At 40.8% G+C, this 23806-nt stretch overlaps 1 protein-coding gene across 2 annotated transcripts in view; it reads right to left on the bottom strand.

Annotated features, from left to right (window-relative positions):
- LOC140733276 (uncharacterized) overlaps positions 1-23806 on the bottom strand; it is a 90871-nt gene that overhangs the window by 32579 nt on the left and 34486 nt on the right. For both annotated transcript variants that reach the window (XM_073056400.1, XM_073056399.1), the window contains exons 9-16: positions 17138-17240; positions 16212-16340; positions 15434-15613; positions 14860-15110; positions 12342-13505; positions 9901-10012; positions 4006-4140; positions 155-2206 (exon numbers count right to left, since the gene is read on the bottom strand). In XM_073056400.1, the coding sequence (XP_072912501.1) occupies positions 155-2206; positions 4006-4140; positions 9901-10012; positions 12342-13505; positions 14860-15110; positions 15434-15613; positions 16212-16340; positions 17138-17240 (4126 nt within the window). The remainder of the gene's footprint in view (positions 1-154; positions 2207-4005; positions 4141-9900; positions 10013-12341; positions 13506-14859; positions 15111-15433; positions 15614-16211; positions 16341-17137; positions 17241-23806) is intronic.

Here is a 23806-nt window from a genome sequence, read left to right on the forward strand (position 1 = left end):
AGCTCATGCTTCAATAGTCTTTAAAAATTGACCAATTCAGCCCAAAACCAATTCTGAAAGTCTTGTTGCCTTTTAAATGAATTCACAAAAGTCAAATCACAACCATGTTAGACAAATATATGTCTTTATTTAAAATATAAATAAATGTCGTTACCTTGAAAACAGATGGTTGGAAAGTCTGTGCACTCATTGCCGTATTAAATGTCCCAGACACTCTGGCATGGCAGTCTTCAAATACAGGTTGAATGTCTTGATTTGTAATATCATGTAGATGGACTGAATCATCAGGCATATGTACTGAATCCTCCTGAGTGCTGATACTTATGGATGCATTACAATGCAACATTTCAGGTATGCAATTCTCTCTTGATTCTAAGCTGCTATTGCAAATTGTACCGGCTTCCTGTTTTACATCATTACATGAAAGGCTGTGTTGCTCATTGCATTTACCTTCATCACAAGCATCTCTATTTACCAATTTGGAATCTGTTCTCCAAGAAGATAATTTTCTGTCCTCAGTGGAATTAAATAATGACCATGCTTCAGTACTGGAATTATCTTCCTTGCAATCCACCTGCTCGATCTTTACGTTTACCAAGCTGTCAGACAGGGTAGTTGAATTTTCACCCATCGTATCCCTTTTGAGGTCTTCTGATGAACTTTTGTTCCTGATTTGAAGACCAGGATTAGGCACTTGTGTTCTGGGATCCTTTGACATTGAGCAGGTGCCCACAAATGTAGCAGCTTCTGCACGATCAGTACATTTCCAGAAAGGATCGGAATCTTCCAAGTATTGCTCTGGGCGACTTTTGGTTTGGCACTGCTTCGTAGTTTTCCTGGGTCTGGGTAATGGAAGTCTTTGCTGGCCCTTTTTACCACATTTTGCCCCGACAGCATCTTCAAGAGATCTGTCAGAGCATTGCTGAGAAATTACATGAGCTGACAGCTTTTCCACTTTGCTAGTAACACCGGTCCGCAGTTCTGGCTTTGGCTTTTGGTTTGCATCACCTTGGTTTTTGCAGTCCGCTCTATAGTTTTCTTTACTGTCAATAACTTCATGCTCAGGAGAGTTAGCGGACTGCCCAAGAGTTCCACTTCTGTCGAATTCAAGTTGCAATGAGCCGTTTTTCTTACCATCTCCCTGTGCTAGGCTAAAACAGACAGTCTCACCATCAACACTGCACTGCTCCTTGCACTCATCAGTCAACACCAACCAATCTGGAGCAATCTCCTGCCCGTTTTCTACATGGGCTTCTTCTGAGATTCCTATATTACTCTCGTGTTCCGTTTTATCTGACTGTACAGGGGTTTCATCGTGTGGAGGAGTAAATATTTGGCCATCAATTATACATGGATTTTTTTCTGCATGGACAGAAATATTATTTATAGTCAGATCAAGACCATAGTCTTGTGGGCAGATTTTATTGGATTGGACTGGTTTACTTACTGTACTTGTGCTTTGACCAATCTGCAATTTGGCCTCAGAATGTTTGACGCAAATAGGGTCCTGATGCAAGTTTGGATTGATGGCATTGATCTTGCATTTATCATTGGACTTTAAATTCCTGCTTCCTGTGAAAGGAAACTGGCTTTTTACTTCAACAGCCTGATTGGTTTTTAAGTGAGAATTCACATCCTGTGCTGAAGATTTTGTTGTACGTTTCTTTTGGTTCCCATATTTTGTCCTTGAAGATATTTGCAGCTGCTTCTTCAAAGTTTTACGTCTCATTTTCTCTTCCCTCGCCAGACTTTGCTCCATTTTCTCAACCTCCTCCTTTTCCCTCTCCAGCTCCATCAAGAACTGTATTCTATCTTTGCTGATGTTTGATCGGCCTGTGCTTGACTCAGGTAAAATTGGAACTTCAACTTTCTGCTCCTCCTCAGAGCAACACAGTTCTCTTATTTTCAAGTTCTCTTCCAGAATTCTGTCCTCTATTTGATTGAGTTCTTTCAATTCTTGCAGTAACCTGGAATCACAGTGGTGCACCCAGTGTGACTCTGGAACAGATGGGGCAGCATTATGCTTTGTAGAGCAAAGACTACTGTAATGCTTGGATCTTCTTTCTCCCCGTACATGTTCAACATCACATTTTAAATGTGGGCATGTGCAACTGCAGCGAAATTCATGCTGTCCCATTTCCTGCCAGGTATAGTCCTCCAATCCAATCACTCCGGCTTCTGAAAGCTCACTCAGAGACATCATCACCTGTAACAAAAACTCCATCTGAGTAAGTGAGACCGGCACAGACCGAAGCAATAGTCTGTGAGTGAACAGTACTGTGATCTTGCCAATTCACATCCCATCAAACAATTTGCCTGAATCCCAGCTCATTCTACACGCAAGGTGAGATTAACCAGGTTGGAGATGGGGGTGAAAAGAAATTAGTCACAATTCAATGGAAATGGAGTTTTATCCCAGAGAAACACATGGATGCCTGGCAATCCAACACAATCTTCTGAAATCTAAATTAAAGTAATTATTTAATATCCAAAGGATATTAAATAGGTTTTGTCCTTCCTGTCAATGACATGTGCTTTACTTGACTGATGACCATTTATAGTCATAATGACACAGGAGGAAACCAGTCTGCCCATCGGATCAGGGGAATGATATCTCAAGCCCCACTTCCTCTCAGTTCCCTGCAACTTGTTCTCTCTCTCATGTCCATTAACTTCATTTTAATTATTTTTCCCCACCTGGGACAATCAGAAGTAACCCACACGATCACACAGAAATAGGAAAACTGCACACAAAAAAACCCATCCCTCTCCTGGTCAGAATTAAAAAGGTGTTTCTCCAGGACGAGGAGACAGTACACCAATTGCTGCACCTCTCTGTTGCCTTTGGGTATCAGAGTGGAAATGGAATTCCAAGGCCTCATCTTTCAGCCTGAGCACAAAATGTTCTTTGCCACTTATCCCCTTTAAATTTGTATCAGATCATTTCCTGGGGATCCTAGAAGGTACAACTGGCATTTAGGGACAACAAAACCAGACAACTAATGTAACTGTCAATCACTTTTGGAACACTTTTAAAATGTTACTTCATTTAAAATCATTTACTATTTTGACAAGACAAATAAAAGAAAAAGAATGGCAGGTTGGAATGGGAGAGAACAATATCTGCGTCAGTTCAATACGTTCCTAACATGTGGCCTTGGCGTATGGAGCTTTTTGCAGGATACACAAACATCTGACCTATTGCTTCCAGACAAGCTTAGATGCTCTCCAACAGGGTCATTACATGAGAGCAGGGAGCTTGTGGTACTTGTCAGGAAACTGGAAATGCAGTTCCCAACAAAGTTTCTATTCAATAATAATAGACAGACAAAAAACAGCAAAGAGATATCCATACACAAAGTGACTAGGCAACGCTATCTGCCAGGTTCAAAGTTCAAAGTAAACTTATTATCAAAGTATGTATCACGCCACCACATACTCCACCAAGATCCATTTTCTTGCAGGCATTCTCAGTAGAACAAAGAAATACAATAGAATCAATTAAAAACTACAATGACTGACAAGCAGCCAATATACAAAGACAAACTGTGCAAATACTAAAATAATAACAGTAATAATAGATACTGAGAAGATGAGTTGTGGCGTCCTAGAAAGTAAGGCTGTGGAATCAGTTCAGTACTGAAATGAGTGAAGGTGTCCATTTTAGTTCAGAAACTTGATGGTAGAAAGGTAATAACTGTTCCTGGACCTGATGGTGTGGGACCCAAGGGTCCTGAACATCATTCTTGATGACAGCAGCAAGAAAAGAGTATGGCTTCCAATAATTATCTGTTATAATTTTCATCTGAAATTTTCATTGGAAGATCAGTACTTGCAATTGATGTTAACTATGTATTGGACTAAATACTGTCATGCTTAAATGCAGTGGTATTTTGAAATATTATACCAGATTCATATATTAATCTATTTTAAATGCAAGTAATTGAAACAGTTGTCTATCGAGATTACAAAGGATCTTGACAGAATTGTCTTTGCAAGCTCTACCTGTCCGCTGTTCATGGTCCCTTGATGCTGGTCAGATACAGAGCAGATCCCTTCAGGTTCATCACTACTTTCCCCTTCTTCTAACTGCAAGAGCAGTTCCAGTTCCTTCTCTTGTGTCAGCACAGATTCTTCCTCCTGGGTACAAAAGATGGTGTCATTTCAAATATTGTACAACTTCTGATATTCCACACATTCTCAAAAAAAATTACAGCTTGGACACTCTTCTCTTAAATAAAGAAAAAGTGATGGAGATACACAGGTTTCTGAATAAGAAAAAAGGCAAGAGTAACTTTTAGGTGCAAGATTTGCCTGCTTTTTTCAGGTAGTGTCACTGCAGGAAGTATATGATTTGTAGGATTGTACAAATGCATTTGACCATCTTCAATTATTCCAATGTGTCAAAGAATACTGTTAACAGCTTTTGTTCATTTCAGTGAAATTTAACTTAAATAGTTTTCAAAATTTCAACAAATGCTGACTATTGTGATCTGTCCCAAATCTTCCTGAATTGTCTTCGCATTGTTAATCCTATTAACTCCCATGGGTATTCTAGCAACCTCAGTTTCGATGAGTACCGTAGATTCCGGACTACAGAGCGCACCTGATTAAAAGCTGCAGGCTCTAATTTTAGAAAGAAAATCAATTTTGTACTTGTACAAGCCGCACCGGATTTTAGGCCGCAGGTGTCCCACGTTGTAATATGAGATATCTACACAGAAAGATATTACACGTGAGGATTTTTTAACTTTTAATTAAATCCGTATGGTAACATAAACAAATACATATTGCAAATGCTTTTTTTCGAACCGTGCCTGTAACACGGCTACTTTTAAATATACATACGTATCGGTAACACACAAATTACGTTGCATATACTTTTTTACTGAACAGTGCACGAACAACATTCCAACATCTCCTAACGACTGGCAAAAAACATATATATACTGCAGCCTACCAGGAAAAGTTATTGATCGCCTTCTTCATCTTCCTCCTGCGCACTAAAACCATCAAAGTCCTCTTCTTCAGTGTCCGAATTGAACAACCTCAGGATCTCGTCACTCACTTCAGTCTCTTCGTTGTCGCTCTCACTTGAGCGCACGCGATCCTCTTCATCACGCAGCAGTCCAGCCTTTCGAAACCCGTTGGTGATGGTGGATGTTGTGACATGGTTCCACGCATTTAGGATCCACTGGCAGACTTGAGTTAAAGATGCTCTTCGCATGTGGCCTGTTTTGGTAAAGGATTTCTCGCCGCTCGTCATCCAAGTCTCCCACTCAACGCGCATTGCCACTTTAAATGCCCGGTTCACGCTGATGTCCAGTGGCTGCAAATACTTCGTGGTGCCCCCAGGAATCACAGCTGGAATTGAGTTTGTACTCTTGATGGCAGCTTTCACTGAATCTGTTATATGAGCCCTCATGCTGTCCATAACGAGCAACGCTTTTTTTCTGTGAAAAAATCCCCCCGGTCGCTTGGCGTAGCACTCTGAGCCAATCCTTCATTAGACTCTCCATCATCCAACCTTTCTTATTGACTTTCACCATGATTTCTTTTGGGAATTTTTCCTTTGGCATTGTCAGCCGCTTAAAAATCACCATCGGTGGAAGCTTTAGTCCGGATGCTGTGCAGCTCAGAACACAAGTAAAATGCGTTCTCTCATGGCCACTTGTTTTCTGTATGATGGACGAGTCACCTTTTTTATTAACAGTCCGAGTGAGAGGCAGGTCAAACGTCAAAGGTACTTCATCCATATTTATGATTTCATCTGGCCCGATGGAATTCTCCGCTATCTTTGTTTGAGTGAATGTGCGGAAGTTAGCAAGTTTTTCCTCGTGGTCGGGGGGGAGCTGCTGACAGAGAGTCGTGCGTACCCTGATGGACAGGCCTTTTCGTCTCATAAATCTAAAATACCACGATGGCCCACCTCTAAGATCTTCGATTTTCATTTTGGTGGCGATTGCTTTAGCCTTCAGTCTGATCTGCACGGTGGAAACACCGTGGCCGCCTGCTCTCTGTGTGTTAACCCAGTCTTCAAGAAAGTTTTCAAATTCGGGCCATCTGCTATGATTACCTCTGAAAGCTTTTGTCGTCTTTTTGCATTGACTCAGTTCTTCACGCTGGCGTCTCCACCTTCTCACCATCGATTCATTTATGCCAAGATTACGTGCAGCAGCTCGATTTCCTTCTTCAACCGCCAGATTGATCGCCTTTAACTTAAAAGCTGCATCATATGCTTTTCTTCGAGTGTTTTCCATGTTGATGAGGGTGAGTACAAATGACTGATTTACAATAATTTAATTGTGAAAGTGCGCTTGATTTATCGTACAATTTCATTGGACCTCTGTGAACTACTCATTAATTTTATTGGTCTACTGTTACGAGGCAAAATGTTTTTGGCGGCATGAAAAAAAACCATGCATTAGCCGCACCGTAGTAAAAGCCGCAGTGTTCAAAGCTGTTCAAAGCGTGGGAAAAAAGTAGCGGCTTATAATCCGGCATCTACGGTATTTGCTTTTCCCAGTTTCTATATTTCCACTGCCTGAATGCAATCCTACTCTGAAGTTTTGTGGCCTGGTGGGCACATTCACAATAACCATTTTGGTCAAATACTAAAGATCGTAGGTGCCTGTGTCATGGCTGAAAGGAGGGAGCATATAAAACAGTAAACATTATCGTAAAATCATGAGCATGATAATAGCAAGAACAATGAATTTTAATGGATTTACGGTGTGTTATATAATCGTCATCTTCCAAAATCAAATCAAATGTTCTTTAGGATAGAAAGTCATCAAAAACAACAGTGTATGGACACATTCCATCCAAACTTCCTCTAGTTATAGAGGAATTATAGAGTAATTCACCTCTGCAGTTATAGGTCAGTTCCTTATCTTCCAATTTGTGTTCAGAAATTTCAGCTAAATATTTCTAAGTATCACTATGTTCCTCTGCGGCTTTAAATAATGATTTTGAACTTGCATTTGCTGCACATAGATCTGTAGTTTTCTCACACCATCATTCACCTTGCACTATTACACTTGATGCTATTTCATCTGTTCTGCCTTCCACCCTGCTGTCGACCATCCCTTTAACCAGCCCTCTCTGTACTGTCATACTTTTACAGCATCTAAATGAGCTTCACCTCTAACTTTCCCCCAGTTCTGAAGATCCATAAACATGAAACATTAACTTTCGTCCTTCTGACCTACTGAGTATTCAGGACATGAAAAATGGGAATGGTACACTGTTCAGCACTATTGGCCTACACCACCGTTAAACGACGTCATTATTTTCAACCTCAACTTCGTTTTCCGGCCCTCACCATATCCCTCAATTCCTCTGATACCCAAATGTATCAAATGAATTTGATGATATTCCCCTGGGAAGAATGGTGAAAACCTGTCAAAACACCAAACGACATAGGAGAAGAATCAGGCCATTCAGCCCATTGAGTCTGTTGCATCATGGTTGATTATCCCTCTCAAACCCATTCTCCTGCCTTCTCACATGTAACGTTTGATTCCCTTACTAATCAAGAACCTATCGATCTCCACTTTAAATATACCCATTGACTTATATTCCACAGTGATCTGTGGCAATGAAATCCACAGATACACCATCTTCTGGCTTAAGAAATTCCTCATCTCTATTCTAAAGGATGTCCTTGGTTCTAGACTTCCCCACTATAGGAAACATTCCTCCATGTCCACTCTATCTAAGCCTTACGAGTAAGGCTCCAGAGTACTCCAACGAGTACAGGCCCAGAACCATCAAACACTGTTCATACTTAAACCATTTCATTCATGGGATTATTCTTGTGAACCTCCTTTGGACCCTCTCCAATGCTAATGCACTCTTCCCAACAGTTCTAGTCAACCTGCCTGCATGGTTATTGGCCCCCATCAAGTTCAGGTGTGACCTGTGCTTTTTGTACAGGACACATCTTCCCCGAGAGGCAATCCCAATGATCCAGAAATATGAAACCCTGCCCCCTGCACCAATTCTTCAGCAAAGCATTCATCTATTCTTGCCCTCACTGGCACGTGGCACATGTAAGTCCTGCTTTTTTAGCTTTCCACCTTATTCCCTATATTCTCTCTTCAGAACCGCATCCCTTTCCGACCTATGACATTGGTACCAATATGTACCACCACTTCCAGCTGGTCACCCTACCTCTTTAAATGCTGTGGACCAAATCAGAGATGTCCCTGATCCAGGCACCTGGGAGGCAATATATCATCTCTTTCACATCCACAGAATCTCTTGCCTATTCCTCTAACTAGTGAATTCCCTTTAACTACCATATCACTCTTCTCCCCACATCTCTTCTGAGCCAGAGCCAGACTGCTGGTTGCTGCAGCTTTCCCTTGGCAGATCATCCCCCACAACAGTATTTAAAATGGTATACTTATTATTGAGGGGAGCAGCCACAAATTCACTTGTCATTTGCCAAGTGAAGGAATTTCTCATTTCAATCCCGAGTGGCTGACCCCATACACTAAGTCCACACGACTCAGGAGCAGATCTCGGCCGCCTGGCTTGAGTCTGCTGTGCCAATTTATTTTCCCTCTCAACCCCATTCTCCTCCCTTCTCCCCATAACCTTTGATCCCTTATTAATCAAGAATCTATCAACCTCTGCTTTAAATACATCCAATGACTTGGCCCCCATAGCCATATGTGGCAATGAATTCTAGAATCACCACCCTCAGAGTAAAGGAATTCCTCCTCATCTCTGTTCTAAAAGGACCTCTTAATTATGAGGTTGTGCCCTTTGGTCCTAGACTTGCCCACTACATGAAACATACCTTCCATATTCACTATTGGGATTCTTGGAAGATCACTAATATTGCCTGTTCTATCTCTTCAGCTATCCCTTACATAATGGTGGGGTGTAGACCATATGGCCCAGGTGACTTTCTACCTTCAGACCTGTCAGTTTCCCAAGCACCTTCTCCTTATAAGAGCGACTACACTAATTTTTGCCTACTGGTTCTCTTGAATTTCTGGCATGTTGCTGATGTCTTCCGGTGAGAACTGACACAAAGTACTTATTCAGTTTGTCCGCCATTTCTTTGCACCCCATTTCTACCTCTCCACCGACATTTTCCAGTGGTCCAGTTTATTCTTTATATATCTGAAAAAAAGTTTTGTTATCCCTTTATATTATTGGTTAGCTTTCCTTCCTATTTCAACTTCGCTTCCCTTGTCGCCTTTTTATTTGCCTTCTATCGGTTAGAAGTTTCCCAATCCTCCAGCTTCCCACCAATTTTTGCAGCATGGTATGCCATTTCTTTTGCTTTTGTGCCATTTCATTTCTTGCCAGCCACAGGACCCTCATCTTTCCTTTAGTATGGTCCTTCTATGGGAAGAAAGTTTTCCGCATCTTCTGAATTACTCCTGGAAATTCCTGCCATTGCTGTCCTACTAAAATGCTTGCTAGGTTCACCTTCCAATCAACGTTGGCAGCTCTTCTCTCAGGCTTCTGTAGTTATCTTTTAGTTTCTCCTATTCAAACTGCAGGGGGAATCCTATCAGACCCGGACTGTAGTATAATGCCAGCATTTTATTCCATCCCGTCGAGAGTTCACATCTGCAATGCACCCCACTCTCTGAAGCTAAACTCCTGGTGCCCAAATCCCCCAAATTATTCAACAAAGCTGTTCCAATATCCCACAGGTCTGGATGGACACGTGCAACACCCTCATTTACCAAACATCATGTGCAAATCCCTCAGAATGGCCCAACACACCCCTGTAATGCCCCTGACACTTATGCCTGTCCAGTCCTCTTCCTTTCTTGATTCGGGTGCCTTCTCCTTTCTCCTGTGTGTATACGCATACAGTACATGATCAATAAATATCGAGTCTCAATTGCATTCAAGCATTTTACCATTTACCTCCAATATTTTAGCCGTCTTCAGCAGCAGCTTTTCCACATCATCCTGAAGCTTCTCCTGCTCCTCTATGTCCTGATCAGACGTCTTAGCTTCAGTAAATCCAGTGTGTTTTCTGCATGTGTCAAAGCTCCCATAATTACCGTAATGCAAAACAATCCTTAGATTTACAAGTTGTACATTACCGGGGAAAAAATGATCCCACATCAAAACAGTCCTACTCATTTTTCTAAAAACATTACCCACAATTTTGAACATTTTTGAATCCATCTCAGATTTATTTTCTTCCTTCACTGCAGTCTAATTTATTAGAATACACCCAACAGACCTGTCCACTAATAGGTTCCTTCACCTTTTGTGTGCATAAACAAGTCTCACTGTGACAAGTACTTCCACTTTCTCTCTCCATTAGTCCAGCCTGACCTGCTGAACATGTCCAACAATCCTGCAATTTGCCATACAAGACAACAAAAGCAGATTCATCCACTAACTATCCAATTTGACCTGGGCTCACTTCACTGATATCCCCTTTGATCCATCCACCCCTCTACAACTTACAATTAACTTTACTATTTCTCTTTCCACCTTCTGACAAGGTCACTGACACAAACCTTAACTTTGTCTCCCTTTCCACAAAGGAGCCTGACCTAGATTCAAGATTTACACAGCATCAAACCAGAAATGTTGGGCACTGTACTGCTACATAAAAATATTTCACAAATAATCGATGTTAATACATTTCATTCTGACTCTGAACTCATCTGTTGTTTCTTCCTGAGCTTGTCCCATTTGCTTACATTTGACCCAGATCTCACTAAAACTTTCCTAGTGTATACCTGCCCAAATGTCCGTAAAATATTAATTAACCCAACTTCCACTCGCAATCTGAACCATCACCTATCACTGAAAAGCTTCTCCTTCAGATCCCCTTCATTTCTAACCTAAAACCTATGCTCTGTAGTTTTAGAACCCCCTACTCTAGGAAAAGGACTGTGACCATCTTTATCTATACCCCTCATGATTTTTATAAACTTCTAATGACATCCTTCAGCCTCATTCCCTTCAGGGAAGAAGTTTATCCAATTTCTCCTTAAAACTCCAATCCCAGGAGCATTCTTGTGAATCCTTTCTTTATTCTTCTTATTGTGAGGAAGACCACAACTGATGTTTTCAGCATGTTTCTGATTTCATGTCAGACTGTCAGCATCTGCAACTCCTTGAATCATTTCTGATTGTCACCTACTTTTTATTTTACAGAAAAAAACAACCGCATCACCTCCTGACTAGCACTGCAGCTCATCCAATCAGAAAATAGCCTCATCATGGCATGGAACTCCTGTGCATTATTTTCTGGAACGCCACATTAGTATATTAATGCATATCAATGCACTTAAATAGCAGCTTTTCAAATGCTAAAAGTAACAAATGAACATTTCTTACTTTATTTAACTAAAGTCAGGCCCTCTACCATCAGGCAGGAGGTACCATGGTATTAAGACAAGAACCGTTAGGATGAGAAACAGCTTCTTCTCCCAGGCAGTAAGGCTACTGAACTCCCTGCCACCACTCAGGTCTCATCACATATCAAGGGCCAATTGTGTTTATACTATTTACTTTTATAAAATTGCTTCATAAATGCATCTTATTTGTTAATTTATTTGTGTTAATATTACTTTATGCATTGTGTGCGAGTTGTACGTATGTACTGTATTGTTTACTTTGGTCTGGAGGAACGTTATTTTGTTTGGCGGTATACATGTATATGAGTTGAATGACAATAAACTGAACTTTAACATTTGAACAATGCCAACAAAACCTAGTAGGTTACATGGTCAGCACAACATTGTGGGCTGAAGGGTCTGTAATGTGCTGTAGATTTCTATGTAGACCACTCAAGTAAATTTATCCAAGTGTGTTGAGCACCGCATTTCAGGATAGCTGAAATTGCTAAAGGTCTAGAGAAAATTTACTTGGATGATGCTGTTGAGAGAGACAAAGACGCAGCAGTTTTCCTCAATGGAACAGAAACAGCATTAGAGTTTTAAAAGGTCCAAAATAAAACACAAGTTAACATAATTGGCTGCAGAGGCTGAAGCAAGAGATGAAATACTTCTTACACAGCTAAAGAGGACTTTAAATATACTGCCTGGAAGGCTGATGGGGAAATTCAGTTTTAATTTACAAAAGTGACTACAATTAACAGCAGGAGGCATTGCAGTGCTGTGGGCAAAAAAAAAATGAATGGGCTGGATTGGGAAAACTTCCACAGCTCCAGTGGGCCAAAGTGTCCTCTATTCTTGTATCCATCATGATTAATCCCTTTCAATCAGGAATGGGAAAGTCAGATTGCTTGGCAAATAACAAGAAGCATTCAGTGGTTTTGCAAAGTTTTGCATGGAGTACTTTGACGATGGTCGGAGGAGGAATATATAGCAGTGTCATACCTTTCACTGTCACCCCTTTCGAGTGACATTGCAGATCCACAAAATTCATAATTATCATGGAGAATTTCCAGGTTCTCATTTTCAAGATATTCAACGTTTCTGTCTGGATCCAGATCCTGTTCTTTGAGATACTCTGCATGATTAAATCTCTCACTGGTGCGCACAGCACATTGGTCAACAACAAAAGCTTGTTCCTTTATTGCAGTTAACTTCTCAGACGGCGTGGCCTCCATCGGGAGCAGTTCATTCAGACTGGGAGTCATGTCACTAAACCCAGTCAACTTTCTCTCTTCATTCTTGTGCACTATATTACAGATTCCACCTGTTACAGGTTCAAAATGTTTTGCCTCCAATGCAGGTTTTTTGGGAGTAATCGTGACCAGATAGGATTTCTCAAGATCCTCAACAGAAAGGCTAACCCAAGGATTCTTGGGCAAGCTAGCTGAACGGCTCACCTTTATCTCAAAGTTTAAAGCATTTGGATTATTCTTTAGTAAGGGCTGTACTTCATTTGACATGGAAAATGAATCAGGAAGCCCAAATTCACCAATTGCTTGGCTCTTAGACTCATCTCTATCAAATTTATCCTCTTCATTTAGCTTTGCAGTTTCAACTGCTAGTGATGAGATCGAGGCTCTTTTTAACCCCTGCTCCCTGTTGTCCATTTCATAAATAAATGGTACAGTCTCATAGTTGCAAGTCCCAGTCCCATCAATTCCAGAGTCAAAAGAACTTAAAGAAGGTGGCCTTTTGTTGAGCCCTTTCCCTTCCTGGTTAAAGCGTTCAACACCCATCTCATGAGGGACAGTAAACTGTAACTTTGGGTCATTATGACGACTGTTGAAATAGCTCCCACTCTGTTGAACTGGATCAGTCTTATTAAAATGTTTCTCTGTTGAGGAGACACATAGCTCAAAGCCAGCTTCATGTTTTGGTTTGTGTAAATTTCTTTTCAAAGGCTCTTGTTGCACCACATGTTCATTGGCAGCTTTCAGAGCAACTGCAGTACCTCTGGTAATGTCAGTATCAATGGATGAGCTGGCACAAGGAACCAATATCTTTTGTAGTGCCTTTAAGTACAATTCTTGCCACTGAACTGCTTGTTCTAAGTCAATCAGCAGCACTTGCCCTGGAGAAGTCAACAACTTTCTTAAAACTGAGCACCTGTACATGGGAAAGATATAGTAAGATGATTAAAAAAAATCTCATTAGTTGCATCAATAATACTAAAGAAACATCTTGCCAACAAAAGGTTTTTTGACCTCTGTTAATCTTCTCAAGGACAAGGCACATAATCACTGATGAAAATCTTAAAGGTTTGCCAGTTTAAAAAGCTGAAAGCTCTTTACAAAAGCCCTGTGTAACCACTGATTGTGACACTGAGACCAAACCCAAACTAAAACCTCGTCCATAAAATAATGCCAAGTTGCACTTTGCAGTTACTAAAAATGAGCAATGGGAAAACAACAACCACCTTGCACTCGATGTCAGTAAGATGAAGGAATTGATTGTGGACTTCAGGAAGGGGCTGTCAGGGGAACAAGACCAGTCATCACTGAGGGATCAGTGAGTAATTTCATGGACGCCAACATCTCTGAAATGTCTCAACTTATTGATGCAATTATGAAGAAGGCACTCCAGCAACTATATTTCATTAGGAGTTTGTGGGAAATTAGTATGTTATCAAAGACTCAAGCAAATTTGCATTGATGTACCGGGCAGAGCATTCTAACTGCTTGCATCGTCATCTAGAATAGAGGGGTTGATGCACAGAATCAAAAAGCTGCAGAGTTGCAAACTCAACCAGCTCCATCACGGGCACGAGCCTCCCCAGCATAAAGGACACCTTCAAAAGGTGATGCCTAAAAAAAAAAGCAGTATCCATCATTAAGAACTTACCCCTCCACCCTCCACAACCCAGGACATCTCCTCATCTCATTGCTACTCTCAGGAAGTACAAGAGCCTGAAGAAACATATCAACATTTCAGGAAGAGCTTCTGCTCCTCTGCCATCAGATTTCTGAACTGTCCATGAACACTACCTCACTATATTTGTCCTTATTTAATTCATGCTTAAACAAGTCAGTTCAGAAAAAAAATTGTATTTTAACTGCCAAAATTAAATTTAAGCCTGGGACCACTTGCTTGCTTTCAAAAGAACTTCACAGGCAATCTACAGGGACCTGAAGTGTTCTCTCTTGAAGCTACTGCCAGGAGACACACTGAATATGCAAAAGGTGGTTTTCTGGATTGAGGAATGCATATTAAGGATGAAGAATTTGGGGCAAACTTTAATTGCATCCCATGACAAGCTTGCAAAAGGCTGGCTAAAGGCAATAGAGAGCACAAAGGAACTCTCGGCAACAGAAAGACATTTAACAAACTGAAAAAGGTATTCATAGGTTTTAGAACCTAACTGATTTTATGTTCAATTGGTTGAGTGCAAAATGTGCCCCGTCAAGGTTCCCACCAGGTGAATTACATTAGTTTCACCCCTACACTTTGCAACAACACTTACTGGTGGGACAGCAGCTTTCCCCTCCTCTTGTGAAGTGTGTCTGGAATGCAATCAGCCAAATGTCCGAGCCGAACCAACTCCTCGACAGTTGGAAGAGGAGCTTTAACGAGGAAGCGGTTAACATGATCCCTCCAGCTTGGTTTAAGGCACAGGACTGCCTCGTGATGAAGTCCCAAGTTATGCACCATATGATCACAAACTGCCTCTTTAAAAAAGATGTCTTGCAACAGTAAATGATACCAACCAGCAACCTGAAAGGAAGAGAGTTTTAAAATTTAGTTCTTCAGTGTTGCTGAATGAACTTAAACAAAAGTCAGGATAATAAAAGTATCGGGATAATGGATTCAATACAAAATAAAATCAGAAGCGAAAAGAAACACTGCATGTGCCCATTAACTTAGATCAACAAAAGAAACTCAACGTGGAACTGAACCATCCCCTCAATTAATTTCTAAAGTGCTTAGCAAAAAGAAATGTAAGTAAAAGCAAAAGAATTACAATTCAGCACATTGTTACACAGCTTGGCATTCGCCACATCTTCCCCAAGGTCTAGCTGGTTTATGAAGCTACCTACTTTTTCAAGAATGTCGTAGAAATCATACACAGCTTTTAAAGTTTGCCGGGGAAGCTCTACAGCTATGTGGAACATGTCTTTCAATCTGCTGAGTTTCTCTTTACAATCTTTTGCCCTTTCTCCAGGTTCCGTTATTTCATCAAAATCCTGCAGTAGGTCCTCACATTCAGCAATCAACTTCTACAAAACATAACAATACAGAATTTACCACCAACTCTATGAACAAAGCCAAGATTTATTTAAAATACCATAACCATGGAAAATAGGAAGTGTTCTTATTCATTTGCCTTGAAGAGTAATCCTCACTGACTGAATCTCAGATAAATAATTCAAAAGTTGGAGTACTCTGGGAAAGCAACAAAGGAGCAGTGGATTCTGTTGTGCGATTAACCCTAGACAGATCAATGCAATGTAGGTTAGTGCTCAGACATAGATCACTGAAAATTAATACAAATACAGCAAATTGCCCAATTCATCTGAATGTTGGCAAACTCATGAGTGTAATGTCACCCAAAACAACTAAAAATAGTGACATTACACTACCCACTTGTTGAATTCCAAAATAAAATTGAAGGTAGACTACGCAGAGCAGTGTAAAGCTTACACTATATTTAAACACTGATATTTGACAACACTTTATTTGTATTACGGTTCAATCCTGACACCAGGCAGAATCAGGTTCACTATCACTGTCTTGTCTGCCCTAAAATCTGCTGTTTTGCAGCAGGATAATGGCAAGTCATTATAAGAAAAAGACAAACATTTTAAAAAAACTCACCAGTGCAGGATTATAAATGGCAACATCATAATCCAATTTTAGAATCTCTGCTTGGCTCAAATTGTTTGCAATTTCTAATTTGTATGAACGAATCTTCCCCATTCCTTCAGAAATAATCAAATCAGTGATCTGAAGGTTAAAAAAGTCAGTTAATAACCCAAAAGCATTATTTCAATGCACTATGTAGCACTGTGTTGCATAAATTTGTCAAGGATTTAATATCACATAGTCCTCTCTCACAATTTGATGTAACAAGGTCCACATGAACTTAAGTGATAAAGGTTCTCAAATATAGGTAGAGGAGAAAATATGCAGATGCTTCATCCCTCCCCCTCCAGGTTTCACCTATAACCCAGTGGGGTTCTCTCTCCCCTCCCCCCCACCTTTTTAAATCTACTCCTCAGCTTTTTTCTTCAGTCCTGCCAAAGGGTTTCAGCCTGCAACATTGACTATACTTTCCCCCCATAGATGCTGCCTGTCCTGCTGAGTTCCTCCAGCGTTTTGTATGTGCTGCTCTAATATAGGTACACATTTATTTCAAAATGCCAACAATACAGTAAGTACAAACCAATTCAACCCCATTTATAAAATTGAAATGCAAAATTCCTCAAGGTCTTACACAGTAAATGCCTTATTCAGAGAAAATTAATATAGAATCATAGACATTTACAGTCAATTGTTTCACCATGTCTTTATTAGTCTGGTCTCTCACCAGAATTAATTGCTGACCTGAAACTCTTTTTCTCTCTCTTTCTCTATGGATGATGCTTAACCTGGTGAGCCTTCACAACATTTTGTTTTAATTTCATATTTTCAGCTTCTGCAGCACTTTGCTTTCATATTAAACATTACACAAAATCAAAAATTTCAATAAACTTTCAATAAAATACGATTTAATAAAATCATTAAAGCACGAGATGCTTTACCTGCTGAGCCCTTTCCCAGCACCTGATGTCTTTCAGTGAAAGCTGAGCCCTGGCGAGTGTCTGTTGCCATAACAATTCTACCTTCTTCATAGCTACTCTTATCCTGCCCAAGGAGAGTTAAAACAAGGGTTAATACTGCCATCAGAAATAAAAAAGCCAACCTTACACAAAACAAAATTATGTTCTTCAATAGTGTGTCACAATGATTGAATAGATACAATCCATAAACAAAGAACATAATGGTAAGACTGCTCTTGCACTGTATGACCAAAGACCAACATATTGGAAGATGATGAATGGTCTGGTCTCAGCTTGAAACATCAGCTCTTTATTCTTCTCCACTGATGCTGTCTGGCTTGCTGAGTTCTTAGAGCATTTTGTATGTGCCATTGTGGATTTCGTACATCTGCAGAATCTCTCCTGTTACTGGAAGGCAAGCTCCTCCCATAAGAAAAGATCTGAAAGCTCAAAGACAGGATATATTTTGATTGTTGAGTGGCAAACAGCAAGGCTTTAGCTAGCTTTGAACAGTGCAATGCAATTACCCATATCCATCCGAGGGCAACACCTCATTTCAATGCTAGAACTTCTGACAGTACATGGTCACAATGAATTGTCAACCTAGAAAGAACTCATTTTTTTGGAATGGGATTCAAGTCCACAGTTTTCTGATCCAAAGTTAGAATATTACCACCAAATCTTGGCTGAAACCTTGTGGAGCTGATGTGCATTTCTAGTTTTGGACTTTCCACCATCTCCAAAAGCTTACTCAAGAGACATTTCCCCAACCACTTTCTCAGATGTCTCCCCAACCACTTTTGCTCTATTTCTAGTGCTGCTGCCATTAGTCCATTCTCCAGTGCACCATTCTCTCTTCTTTACCTACGAATCTCCTACAAGCTTTGACTAAACATTTGATTAAATTTTCTAACATTTCCTCTGCTCAGGCTCAATTGTATTTTTCTGGAAGCTTTTCTACCTTGAAAAACTCTTATTGTCAATCAGGGCATCTCACAAATTGATTTATGGTTTGCAAATTTAAGCCAGACAGTGAAGTAGCAAACAACAGAAGCAGCTTCTGACTTCTGCTCACACTGAAAATCCAGCTGTTCTGTCTATTTCAGTTTTGGATACTTTCCAACTTCCTACTAAATCAATCTTTCACAGGTCTGGACTTGCCCCACACCATGCATCATCCTCTGCCAATCAAAAAGCCACTTCTTTTGCTTTAAATGCAGAATAGCCGCCTTTAGGTCTCCATGACTGCTCTGGAAGTAAGTTTGGTGCTCCCTGGCTATAATAGACAAGGGTGGGTAGTATTAAAAAAAATTAGTCATGCTGTCTGTGCCTAATCATTTCATGCCATTGATGAGCTTAGCAAAGTAGCACAAACACACATGCTCATTGATCTAAGGTGGCGAAAGTTAACTTCTGCCTTTGTAAGACTATAGCATTTTTAAAATCATTGGTTTTCAAACTTGTTTTGCTGAGCCTACTTCAGAGAAATGCACAATTTCTGCACGCACTCCACTCTCCACACAAACTAAAGCCTAGTTTCACCCAAAGTTGTCCTAACATTGTTAAATTTACACCAAGGAGACATCCTAGAGTTTGAAATCAGTATCTTAGATCATCAAAGGAAAACAGATAAACCCAAAGAGGTGTGGAGTGCATCTGCAGCGTTGCTGTTCAGACTTCCTTCAATACTCTCAGAAACTGGAGTGGACCAGCAAGATAGATGCATGTTACTCAAGACCCATCTGTAATATGGACTGTAGTAGAAAGAGATGTAACCGGTGATCTTATCCTGAAAGCCATTCATGTATTGATTTTGCACAATATCTGAGCTCAATATCGTCACTAAGATTTAGTTACCATTTATACAAAAAAAATCAAGACAATAGCATTATAAGGCAATAATTAAAGCAGGAACTTAAAAGAAGTTCATGTTCTGATCTGATTATCTTTATTATGTGTGGGAGAAAAATGAATCATGAATCTGGGTGAAAGTTTTTTTGACAGTAACGGGTGTGCACACGTTACTAAAATCGACACATTAAAAGCTTAATATGGAACTTAAATTGTTCTTACAAAATGGGTGTTTTTACTTGTATATCTAAATTTTATTCTTAAATGTTGGTACTTTGCTCAGAAATACTACAGGTCTTTATTTTAGTGGAGCATTTGACAAGATCTCTCAAGGAAAGCTCATCTAAAAGATGAGGCATCGATTTAAAACAGAGATGCAGAGAAATTTCTTTAGCCAGAGGGTGGCGAATTTGTTAACACACACAACAGTGGAGGCCAGGTCATTGTGTGCACTTAAGGCAGAGATACCATATATTCCGGAGTATAAGCCGACCCCCCATTTTCAAGGTTAAAAAAGTGACTTTTTCATGTTACCTTTGTATAAGCCGAAGTTCAGTGTAAATGAGAAACAAGTGAGAGAGTGGAGAAAGGAAAAGGACACGCTGAGGGAAATGCCATAGACGAAATGTGCAAACCATGCGAAAACATGCCAGTGGCCAGAACTGGAAGAAAAAGTTTTAGAGTGGGTGAATCACCAGCGATCGTCTGGATACATTATTACCAGAGAAATGATTCGAGTTCAAGCGTTGAAATGGGACGAAAAACACCGGGAGGTCAGTGAAAATTTCAAAGCTACGCGAAGTTGGTGCACCCGATTTATGAATAGGCATGATCTTGTGTTGAGACAAAAAACAAAGATTGCTCAGAAAATTCCCGTGGGGTGTTGTTTATGTTCAAGAACGCTGCCGGTTGCTTGAAGTAGGTTAAAGAGGTGCGGCATCGACGTCCTGAAGGTTTCGGGAAGGAAAAGTCGCTACTTGCCTGGGACATGTTCAAAGCGGACTTGTCAGGTGAGACAAAAGCAGCATTGAATGCAGTCATCCCCGGTGGTTTGATGTCTGTGCTCCAGCCACGAGATGTGAGTTTAAACAAACCATTCAAAGAATTCATGCGTTGACAGTGGAACGAATTTGACTTAAAAACAGCCAATAAATATGACCTGTCTTCCGTGTATTTGTTTCTCCAAAGTTGGCACCCTCTGTATAAGCCGATCCCCTAATTTTAGGGCCAAAATTTAGGGCCAAGTTCTCGGCTTATACACCAGAATTTACGGTAGGTTCTTGAATGGACATGTCATCAAAGGTTATGGGGAGAAGGCCAGAGAATGGGATGGGGGGGGGGGGGGGGAGGATCAGTCATGATTGAATGGTGGAGCAGACTCAATGGGCCAAATGGCCTAATTCGTCTCCTATGTATTATAACAAAGTCAAAATAATGAGTTCAGTGATGACTGCACACCATTCTGGAAAAAAAATTGAAATATTTATAAACAGATTATGATTGTATAGCCTCCTACTAACATCACATTCATGGCAGTTCAGTTTTCTTCAAACTACTCCATCAGTATTAGGTCTGTTGGCTCATCCTCAACTTTGCTGTTCACTAACTCAGGAATTTCTGTCTCCTACTCAATTCCCCTTTCACTCCAGCAGCTTATTCACCCGACCCTGCTCATTCTACATTCATCCATCTCCTTTCAATGGATTATTGTTCTCTTCACAACTTGGGTCAAAAGGTTCAGAGGGCTGGCAACACTCAACTGAACAAGTTCCCTTTTGAAGTCAGACTTCATGCCAAACATCCAAACTTCTTAGGCATTTCAGTAAGCAGAATCTCTTTTGATGCTGGAACACAAACTGGAGACAAAAGGGACTGCGAGTGCTGTAATCTGGAACCGTAAACAACCTGCTGGAGAAACTTGGCACATCGAGCAGCATCTGTGGGAGGAAGGGACATGTCAACAGTTCAGGTCAAAATCATACATCAGATACAACCTGAAATGTCAACAAATCTGGTCCTCAGAGAGATGCCGTCCAAAGCACCAAGTTCCTCCAGCAGACTGTTTATGGACAAAAACAGAAGCCCGTTACCATTTTGAAATTGGAGCCTGAAGATGTAGCATATGACAGTTCCACAGAGAACAAAATACCCACACTTGGTCTCCGAAGTCTAGCTGCTCACTCGCTCCTCCATATAACCATATATAACCACAGCACGGAAACAGGCCATCTCGGCCCTTCTAGTCTGTGCCGAACGCTTACTCTCACCTAGTCCCACCGACCTGCACTCAGCCCATAACACTCCATTCCTTTCCTGTCCATATACCTATCCAATTTTACTTTAAATGACAATACCGAACCTATAATTCCAATAATTCAACTGAAAAGTTCTCATCCTCTCCTCCTTACCTCAGTAACCTCTAGCTCTGCCCTCAAACATGGGTTTTGTCCTACTATATGCAGCTCCTAAAGCCATCTTCCCCTCTCTACACCTAAAAAGTGAAAATCCTTATCCAAATGTCTTTTTCCTTGACAATGTCGTTGTGAATCACTATTTTATGACAAGGGTATCATCTAAATCAACTGTTATCCTTTTATTAGTTTTAATACACAAGTACAAATGAAAATATTTCATTCATAACAACTGTCACCTTTGTCCCACATTCTTGCTGAATCCCTGTCAGTTTTCTCCTGTCAAAATCTTTATTCATGCTCACATTAGATCCCAAACTATCCCATAATACCTCTGAATCCGCTCCCATTTTGCGCCCTACTCCCCCAGCATTTACTGAGCTCATCAAGAACTCTCTCCCTTATACCCAAGCTCACAATGACATTGTTCACTTTCATTATAGCTTGACATGTACATTGGCTTCTGACCAGCAATACTTATTTGAAAAATCTAACTTTGTTCAAACCCTTCTAAAAGGGGAATTGCTGTGTTCCCCAATTCCATCCCCATTCTGCCCATCACTCTGCCTGTTCTCCATCTCCCTCTGGTGCTCCCCTCCCCCTTTCTTTCTCCCTAAGCCTCCCGTCCCATGATCCTTTCCCTTCTTTAGCTCTGTATCCCTTTTTGCCAATCACCTTTCTGGCTCTCAGATTCATCCCACCCCCTCCGGTCTTCTCCTATCATTTTGCATTTTCCCCTCCCCCTCCTACTTTCAAATCTCTATCCTTCCTTTCAGTTAGTCCTGACGAAACGTCTCGGCCCAAAACGTCGACAGTGCTTCTTCCTATAGATGCTGCCTGGCCTGCTGAGTTCCACCAGCATTTTGTGTATGTCCCATTCTTAGAGGCCTTGTTTTGTAAGGCTTTTTTCCTACATTAAGTGTGAAACAGAAAATGCAATCAGTCAGTTTTACTGAGGTGGCATTTACATGGTGATATATTCATTTCCCTACAACTTCTGATTTGTGAAGCAAAATTCCAGGTTCCTTATATACACAGAACCTGAAGTTAGCCCAATTTTGTTTGACTGATTAGCACAATGACTGCTGACAGTTTTACATTGAGATCCACTCACATTAATCTTTAGGCTCCAACCAACCTAATCTTTGCCCCTTTACTGTGAAGAGAGAAGTGGATGCTAATTAAAACTTGCAATGAACTTCCAAGGTGGAATAAAACAATTCAGATTATTCATCCAGGCTGCTCAGCAATGGATGTTAATTAACATTACTACTCCGCTATTAAATTCCATATGTGAAAGAAACAATTGCTAATAAACATACCATGAGTCCACACTCAGGTTGGAGGAGCAGTACCTCATTCTGTCAGGGTAGCTTCCAACCTGATGGCATGAACAGCGCTTTCTCTTAACAGCTGGTAATACCTCCTCCTTCTGTCTTTTCCCATTCCCTATTCTGACTTCCCTCTTACTTCTTCATCACTTGCCGATCATGTCCCTCTGGTACCCCTCCTCCTCCACCTCTTTCTCCCGTGGTCCACTCACCCTTCCTATCAGATTACTCCTCCTTCAACCCTTTACCTCTTACCACCCTCCACCTTCTCACTTACCCTCCCTCCACCACTCACCTGGTTTCATCACCTACACCTGCCACCTCTCGTCTCCCCACTCGCTTACTCTGGCTTCTGCTCCCCCTCTTTCCAGTTCTCATGAAGGAACTCAGCTTGAAGCATCAAAACTGTTTATTCTTCTCTATAGATGCTGCCTGACCTGCTGAATTCCTCCAGCATTTTGTGTGGGTTGCTCTGAATTCAGCATTTCTTGTTAAGCTTATGCTAATAATCCTATTAATTTTCATTTTAACTCAAGCCGATTCAAACAGAAAAAAAATATAAATTTTAAAACCCAATATGGAACATGATCTATTTTGATATAGAGTAAGGCAACATGTCCGTACGCTCCAACATCCGAGTTCAGGCGCAGATCCATGGTCTTTCGAGGCCAACGGATGCCACACGAAAAGGCAACATGGTAGTGTAGTGGTTAGCACAACGGTTTACACTTCAGGCTACCTGTGTTCCTTTCTGGTCACTGCCGGTAAGAGAGTTTTGCATTCTTCCCGTGACCATAAGACACAGAAGGCAGAATCAGGCCATTCTGCCCATCAAAAATGCTCAGCCATTCCATCATGGCTGATCCCAAATCCCACTCTATTCCATACACCTGTCTCTCATCATATTCTTTGATGTCCTGACTGATCAGGAAATGATTAACTTTTGCCTTAAATATATGCACAGACCTGGCCTCCACTGCAGTCTGGGGCAGAGCATTCCACAGATGTACTACTCTCCGGCTAAAAAAAACCATAGGAAACTTCTTGTCCATATCCAC

Source organism: Hemitrygon akajei, chromosome 9 (genome assembly GCF_048418815.1).
Source record: "Hemitrygon akajei chromosome 9, sHemAka1.3, whole genome shotgun sequence".
In the NCBI taxonomy this organism is placed as follows: Eukaryota; Metazoa; Chordata; class Chondrichthyes; order Myliobatiformes; family Dasyatidae; genus Hemitrygon; species Hemitrygon akajei.